This window comes from Engraulis encrasicolus, chromosome 18 (assembly GCF_034702125.1).
Source record: "Engraulis encrasicolus isolate BLACKSEA-1 chromosome 18, IST_EnEncr_1.0, whole genome shotgun sequence".
Taxonomy (NCBI): Eukaryota; Metazoa; Chordata; class Actinopteri; order Clupeiformes; family Engraulidae; genus Engraulis; species Engraulis encrasicolus.
The window spans coordinates 33,209,688-33,218,509 of record NC_085874.1 but is presented as its reverse complement, the minus strand read 5'-3'; the positions used below and the strand labels follow the sequence as shown (position 1 = coordinate 33,218,509).

The window sequence follows — 8,822 nt, the reverse complement described above, 5'->3', positions numbered from 1 at the left end:
ATGGGATCTAAGGAACCGACTGATTAGGTAAAACATGTTGGTTTGTCGACAGTTTAAATGATGTACGGTACTCATGCAATGTCAAACTTGGACTTTATTCAGTTCATTCACTCTCCATAACAGCCCTGGCCTTCAGCAACGAGACCTCAGGAGGGGATTCCAAGAACCTGCCACAGTAGTAAACCAGGTCAAGTTAACCTTGTGGTAATGGTAAAGCATCTAATAGAAAAGCCGGGAGTCCTAATTTTCTTAACTAAAGGACACTTGTTGTGGGCTATGCATTAGCAAGCTTACCACTTCCCGCAAGTTGACTTAGCCAGGATTATCATCAGTATCACTTGCGGTAAGCATAACCTTGGAATACCAACCGGGTCAAAGACAAAGCAGCTGTGTGATAACATAGAGGTCTCTTGGCCTAGCTGAGGTGCCTACACCTCCCCAGGATGGGTTACACTTTACTTAGCGCTGGCGTCATATGTATGACATAACGGTGTCATAATAGTGTCATGAACGAGTCATAAACATAATGCCAATGTCATAAATGTTTTATGACCATGAAAAGCTGAAATTGTTAGGCCTTTCTTTGTGGTAACCGTATTTCACTTAAAGACAAAGTCATACAATGTGTTATGACATTGACATACTGTTTGACACATGTATGACTGCATTATGACAATGTTATGACACCGTTATGTCATGCGTATGACACTGGCGTCATGTAGTGTTATCCCAGGATGACTAGCAGAGACAGAGAGATAGAAGAGAAACATCATGATGCAGAGAAACACTTGAGCAAACAAAAAGCGGAGAGGATCAAATAACAAGAAAACTGAACAAACGTGAAAGGGTGTGCTTAAAATACAATGACGGTCTATAGATTTAAGACTTTCAGACATAAAAATTGCTTTGGAAAGTACAGTTATTTGCACCTTTTAATTTTTCAAAACCAGTAGCCCAATAAAATTATCAATACTCTCTCTTTCTCTCACACACACTCTCTCTCTCTCTCTCTCTCTCTCTCTCTCTCTCGCACGCTCACACACAGACTCACACACATTTTAGGTTTCACAAGACATTTTGCTGTCAATCATAATGCACAGAGTTCCATGAAGTGTCAGTATTGTCATTCATTGGCCACTGTCAGACTTCCATAGCCCCTAAAACAGCTTAAGGCTTACACAATAAATTATCAACCGATCCCAATCACACAAACACAGGATTGATAAGAAAGATAATAACTAGCAGTATCAAAGGAACTAAAACTGGTTTTGCGTATCCCACTTAATTGCCCGAATGACACCCAGGATCACATCAGAGAAAACAAATGATGAAATATAGACGAATTGTCATTTTATAGGCAAAACTTTAACATTGATTTTCTTTCTCGCGTGTGGGTTTTATCACAGTAAAATATACAGTGTTAATTCAACACTTAGAGAGTACTCTGTGACCAAATAGAACATGAAGAACATCAAACTCAAGCACGAGGGCCAAATTTGGCCCGTGGAGTAATTTTATTTAGCCTGTGAGATCATTTTAAAGTGATACTGTCCCATTTTTGGAAATAAGCTTATTTTACACCTCCCCTTGAGTTAAATAATAGGCTTTTACCGTTCTCCTGTACTTCCAACCGTTTTGTAGTTATGGCAGTGCACATTTTACCTCCAAGCTAACAGTTAACATTGAGTCCTATGAGACAAGTTAGCCGCGAGCTGGTCTCATAAGACTCAATGTTAACTGCTAGCATGGAGGTAAAATTTGCACTGCCATACCCAGAAAACGGTTGGAAGTACAGGAGAACGGTAAAACCCTATTATTTAACTCATTGGAGGTGAAAAATTAAACGTATTTCCAAAATGGGACAGTATCAATGTGTATTACAGTCCCTACTGTAGCGCTAACGACTGGGCACCGGACTGCTACGCCGGTGACCCGGGTTCGATTCTGGCCCAGGTCCTTTGCCGAACGAACCTACCCCATCTCTCTCTCCCCACTCGTTTCCTGTCAAATCTCTCACTGTCCTTTCATAAATAAACTAATAAAAAGACCCAAGAAAATGTGTATTACAGTTGGCCCACATACACATCAATATACTGTAATATGACTTGAACAAAAAAAATGTGTATTCGTCAAGTGCATCAGTGATATCTTCCACTCATGAATTAACCTGAATTAACACTGAATGTTTTACTGTGTAAAAAAAACATCCAAATCATCCCCTTTGTGAGAGCCTTCCCTGGCCAGCCATGGGCTGTTCTGGAGCTATCTGTTATGCTTGTTGATTGTATTGATTTTTGGTCAATCCTCTTCTATTCATTCTTAGCTGCATATACGTCATACAGCCATCACATTCCAGTGTACACACTTAGGTATGCTTCAGATCACGTGTGTCGGTGTGTTTGATACTACCACTACTATAAAACTATATAAAATAAAGGTTACTACAGTGTTTTATGCACCACCCTCCCCTACGCAAACATACACCTTCATGTAGGTACGGACACACACACACACACACACACACACACACACACACACACACACACACACACACACACACACACACACACACACACACACACACACACACACACACACACACACACACATACACAAACACACACATACTATATTGTATGCATACACACTGATAACACCACCCTTTCACCAACGTAGTATAAATTCCCACGAATCTCCAACATGTGGGCCCTGATCGGAATAGGCTCCTATTCCAGGGAGCACTCGTTATGGCCACGTCAGATTAAAAAACCCTTTCATGCACAGCCTCCATTATCACCTTTGTTGTTTCCAATATGTCCACGGCCATGTGTTACTTAAGATGCTCAATGATGTCATAGCAATGCTGTCGTGATGTAGTTGAGCTTTTCCTGCACAAAGTCAGTAGGATCGCCAGCGACCCCATCTGCATGAAATGGGTACAGGACCTTTTTTAATGAAGTTTCACCTGTCATTCAACTGACCACATTCAGCACTATCTGAGAATCCCACATTGACACTTGACGATTTCCTAATGTCAAGTGTTCTGGTCTTGGTAGTGCGTGAAACACCTAGTGATTGGATACTCCGTGGAGTTCACCAAAGAGTATCCAATCACTGGGCGTTTCACGCACTACCAAAGCTAGAACACTTGACATTGGGAAATGGTAAGTGTCTTGGTCAGGACGCTGGCCATATTGCAGTTGACTGCTAGTGACAGAAGACCTACGTACAGGGGGGCAACCGCCATTCCGACATACCGCCATTCCGACAGTATTTGATTGCCATTCCGAGTCATTTAAACGTTGCAAGTTCTTGAAGGCACGTGAACAATGTTCTAACTCTATTGACATTTGCAACAATGTTGCGACACAAGCGGAAAGTGGAGAGAGTGACAGCGCAATTACAGGATTAGTGTATAATTTTGTCATGGTCCAAATGCTTTTAAAGGTAGGGTCTGAGAACAGTTCCTGCAAGCTGAAAAAATGGTTCCTGCAATAAAATTTCAATGTCGGAATGACGGTATGTCTGAATGGCGGTATGTATCCCTACGTACAGGCTAGACATATCATACTAGCCAGGCGGGACAGACCAAAACATGAAAAATTAAGTCTGGAATCATTCAGTTCAGATAGCTGAAGGCTGTGGCTGGGACCAAACAATGCCATTATGGTTCAATTTGTCTCTGCACTGCCTTTGCCACCGTTATGATTACTGAAACGACAGCTTTTCGTTAGCCGTAGCCATTCTGCTATCTCCAGCACCCGTCCCAAAGATTCAAACACACTGGGCAAAAAAAACCCTTGCATTGTGATTGTTCGGTCCGGGCTAGAGCTTGTCGTTGCAATCTTACTAGGAGCAGGGCTAGACCACATTTTTGCCCGCTAGGCATGTTCTTCTAGTTTACTACAAGGCTAATATCCTACACTTTGCAAATACAGTATAAACCTAAGAAGCTTATCTTTTCTTCTCAATATGGTCTCCTGGAACATCGCTGGGTTGCCAGCCGTCCCTTGAAATACGGAATCGTCCTGTAGTTAAGAGATAAAAGTACGGGTTCTGTATTGAGCTGAAACGGGACCCGAGACGTTAAAATGCAGGAAATGACATCTAAGAAATGCAACATTTTCTGGGAAAGGACCACCACACCCCTCACCTGTGACGGATGTTTTCCATTCACAGTTGGCAAACCTAAACCTCGCAGACATAACGTTACTGGTCTTTACAAACAACATATTATTCTGTAATACTTTCATTCTCATTCTGTATGTCATCCACAAGCCTTTTACATTATTCTGCATGTGTATACCGTGCTCTAAATGGGTCAGCGTCATCCATTCCACACTGAAAATGTACTGATGTAACGCTCACGATTGCATTGAATCAGGCTAATGTTGTGTATTATGACTAACTAATCACAAAGACATCGGACTCTGATGTAATCTGTCATTCCAAGAGGGTTGTACAGTAGCCTCAAACAACACCGTTGGGCTTGCTCAAGTAAGGCACTTCTGACCGTATCACCACCAAGGCAACAGGAATGTTTCTTGGCAAGAAGAGGAGCCTGGAACTGCAGCCGTGTGTGTTGTGTGTGTGTGTGTGTGTTAGCGCATGCACGCGTGCATGTACATGCACCTTTGTGTGTTCGATGTGTGTTTAAGACTCTGTGAAGTCTATTTTGCCAGAGGCAAATCTTTATACACTTCCAAAGGTCACGAAACTTTTTTTTTAAAAACACTCTTGTGTGTGTGTATAGAGGATTGACGGGGGGTGGTGGGTTGGTACAGTCACAGCCCCTGAAGCTGGTGGGTGGGGAGGGGTGTGGTGGTGGAGTGGAGTGTATGTGGGATGGGTGTGTGTGTGTGGGTGTTAGGACTCGTATGTTCCTGTTCCTGGTCTATTTAAGCCCCTCCCACATGTTCTCCGACACACTCCCGTGACTCCTCCTCCGGATGCCTGCCGCCAGCTTGCCCCTGGCCTTCGCCGCCCACCTCACGGCACTGCCCGCCCCAAGGCCCCCGACGACACCACCACCGCCACTGCCACCACCACCACCACCACCACCACCCGCCCCTCCTCCTCCGTTGGGGGGGCTCCCATCCCGCTGGGTGGTGCAGTCCGCCAGGCTGGCATAGCGCCAGTCCTCCAGCGTCACCCCGGCCCTCCAGGAGGGCAGTGCCAGGGACAGCGGGGAGGAGAGGGGGGAGGTGAGGGCAGGGGAGGACAGGGGCAGGATGGAGGGAGGGGATGACGACTGGGAGGAGACGGCCACGACGTCCTTCTTGCTATTGGTCCTCAGCTGCTGCTGCTGCTGCTGGAGCTGCTGCTGGTCGCTGTTCTCGTCGCCCGGCTGCTCACCTTCCGGTTCTCCGGGGAGACTCAGGCGCGGCGGCTCCCAGCCTTCCATGCGGTCCATCTTGCGGTTGGGGGTGATCTGCCGCATGGTGGTGGCGATGCTGTCCCAGAAGCGCTTGTCGCCCTTCTCCTTCTCGCGCTCCGCCGGCTTCGGCCCGCCGCCGCGCTCCTCGTCTTTGCTCTTCCTGCACACGAGCAAAGCACACATGCTCACACACAGTACATGGATATATATAGTCACACACACACACACACACACACACACACACACACACACACACACACACACACACACACACACACACACACACACACACACACACACACACACACACACACACACACACACACAAACACATAGATAGATCAATAGATAGATAGATAGATCAATGCACACAGCACACACACATTTACTGCACAATTTAATAGCACGTTTCAGACTCTTTACTCTGACTGAGAGTCCTAAACCTTGTGCTATTACATTTTTGGGAGCATCAAACAGTGCTGCGGACCTCTATTTTCCTTTCCTTTACCATATTTTTGGTCCAGCACCTGTGCTACTTCTCTGACGTTTTTGGAATAGATGAAATAATGACAACAAGATCCCATACCGTAAATATTCTAGGCTTAAAAAAAAACATGCTCTCTTAGGCTCCTAGGCGTTCACTATTCACAGACACATACCAACACTCAGAAACAATAGAGGTCATAGGGAAGCCAAGAGTGGACCGCATTACGGTCATTGGTCAGCGTGCTGCTGCTGTGCTGTACACCACACAAAGCCCGGGACGGGTCACCTGCTGCTGGTAACAAATAGAGACCGACACACCAATCCAATCAGCACGGGGGAGGAATGGGAGCAACCAGGAAGTGATCGCCCCATGGAAAAAGGAAAACCCCAACACAAATATTGATATACTACTACATACCACTGCCATTGTTTATACCTTTAATTAACGGTGGGAACAAAAGTCGTGAACTACACGGATGTGTTTCTGTGTGTATGTGTGTTTGTGTGTGTGTGTGTTTGTGTGTGTGTGTGTGTGTTTGTGTGTGTGTGTGTAGTGTAGTGTAGTGTAGTGTGTGTGTGTGTGTGTTTGTATGTTTGTGTGTAGTGTGTGTAGTGTGTGTGTGTGTGGGTGTGTGTAGTGTGTGTAGTGTGGTGTAGTGTGTGTGTGTAGTGTGTGTGTGCATACGTGTGTGTCTATGTGTAGTGCGTGTGTGCGCGCACGGTGTGTGCATACATGCGTGCGTGCGTGTGTGTGTAGTGTGGGAGTACAGTATGTGTGGCATTTTAAAAAGGAGAGTGGGAGTGTAACAGCGAGGTTTCCATCCATCCATCCAGCGTGTCCTGTCCAGGTTAATGACACATGTATTGTGTTGTCAGGAAAAGGATCAAATTCCCATACGAACCCCCCACCACCACCCAACCACTCGAGCACTCCCACCCCCACCCGACCCACCACCCCCGTCTCCTGTCTCCTACTGCTGGACAGGCCAGCCACCAAAAACAGGAAAAGGGCTGGTGTTATAAAACCATGCAAACGGAATGGACGTGTTTTCATATTCCCATCACCCACCAACGCTACACCACAACACCCCTTTAACCCTGCTGTTTATTGGTCTCTCTTTGTCTGCACCTCTCACACATTCTGTCTGTCTGCCTGTTTGCCTGTTATACTGTAGGGGTACTAAGTTTTACAAGTACACAGAGAGAGAGAGAGAGAGAGAGAGAGAGAGAGAGAGAGAGAGAGAGAGAAAGAGAAAGAGAGAGACTCAGAGACACACTCAGACAGACACATCTTATTTTTTTAGTCTGCCACACCATTTTGAGGACTGAAGTCACTTTCTCGAAATGATTGTGTGTGGATCGCATCGCAGTATCCTTAAAGCCTGTCCAGACACAGACTGTGTGTGTGTGTGTGTGTGTGTGTGTGTGTGTGTGTGTGTGTGTGTGTGTGTGTGTGTGTGTGTGTGTGTGTGTGTGTGTGTGTGTGTGTGTGTGTGTGCGTGTGTGCGTTTGTGCGTGTGTGCGTGTGTGCGTGTGTGTGTGTGTATGTGTGCATTTGCGTGTGCATGTTTGCCTGCCATGCATGCGTGTGCATACGTGTGCACATGCGTGTGCAAGCGTGCGTGTTTGCGTTCTGCATCACACGGCATATGGACTGTATATTCAAGTAATATCTCTGTCAGTATGAGAATGCTAGCCTATAGGAATGTGCAGGATGTGGAGCTAAATACCAGGAGAGTGACGCGTGTCTTGGATGCAGTGGGAGGCCAGAGCCAAAACTCCTCCGTGTCTAACCCAACATGGATATGAAGAGACTAAAATATAACCTCACGGTGGCGTGTGTGTAACCTCATCGTAATTACAGTGCTGGAAGACGCATCGGAGGGGCCGTGTCACTGCACATGCACTTTGGGACTACACTGCTTCATGTTGTGCTGTGCTGTGCTGTGCTGTGCTGTGCTGTGCTGTGCTGTGCTGTGCTGTGCTGTGCTGTGCTGTGCTGTGCTGTGCTGTGCTGTGCTGTGCTTTGCTGTGCTTTGCTGTGCTTTGCTGTGCTTTGCTGTGCTTTGCTGTGCTTTGCTGTGCTTTGCTGTGCTTTGCTGTGCTTTGCTGTGCTGTGCTTTGCTGTGCATTGTGTTAAGGGCAGATTATAGTTCAGCAACAGCGCCCGTTGGTTCTGGTCGCTAACCACTGTTGATGTTATAGATCTGCGCACGAGGTCTCATGTCGTTAGCCACATTTGGCTACATAGCTACAAGGCTACAGTACAGTAGTCAGACTGCAGGCATTGTGCCGCTAGTGCTAAACTGATGCATTGGTTGTTTGTTACTTTCTAATTCAGTCTTTGTAGCTTCATTTATTTACAAACACTAGAAAGGAAGCGTTCGTATTTCACAGAATATTGATAGTTTGGCTCTCGTAAACTACCGGAGATCTGCTGCCACGAGAACACGGAAGTAGCGAGACGACCAATCACAGCGCCTTTTCTCTGCGACCTTCGCAACCGTCTGACGTGTAGTCAGGATTTTCTTGAGGCGCGCAACGACGGTTGCAGAGCCTCTGCGCGGGGGGCGTGGTCGCGCACAGACGGTTGCACAGGCTCTGCAACCGTCAGCGCCAATAAGTATAAATTGGCCTTTACTCTGTTCTGTGTGGTGCTGTGCTATGCTATGCTATGCTGTGCTGTGCTGCACTGTTGTGCTGTGTAAAGTCTGCAAATACAATAGATGGAGTTTGTGTTAAAGTGTTATTAGAATATTCCTATATCAATCACTTTCACATACAAATACACATAGTACACACACACACACAGAGGCACGCAGACACACACGCAGACACAAATGCAGACACACACGCGTGCACACACAGACATATGCATATATGCGTGCATGCACACACACACACACACACACACACACACACACACACACACACACACACACACACACACACACACACA

At 46.3% G+C, this 8,822-nt stretch overlaps 1 protein-coding gene across 1 annotated transcript in view; it reads right to left on the bottom strand.

Annotated features, from left to right (window-relative positions):
* Positions 1-3,170: 3,170 nt before the first annotated feature.
* The window catches only part of si:ch211-225h24.2 (uncharacterized protein LOC564539 homolog), a 30,374-nt gene continuing 24,722 nt past the window's right edge, over positions 3,171-8,822 (bottom strand). Inside the window, exons 4-5 of the mRNA XM_063223466.1 lie at positions 5,107-5,537; positions 3,171-5,004 (exon numbers count right to left, since the gene is read on the bottom strand). Of these exons, the coding sequence (XP_063079536.1) occupies positions 4,895-5,004; positions 5,107-5,537 (541 nt within the window). The 3' untranslated portion in view covers positions 3,171-4,894. The remainder of the gene's footprint in view (positions 5,005-5,106; positions 5,538-8,822) is intronic.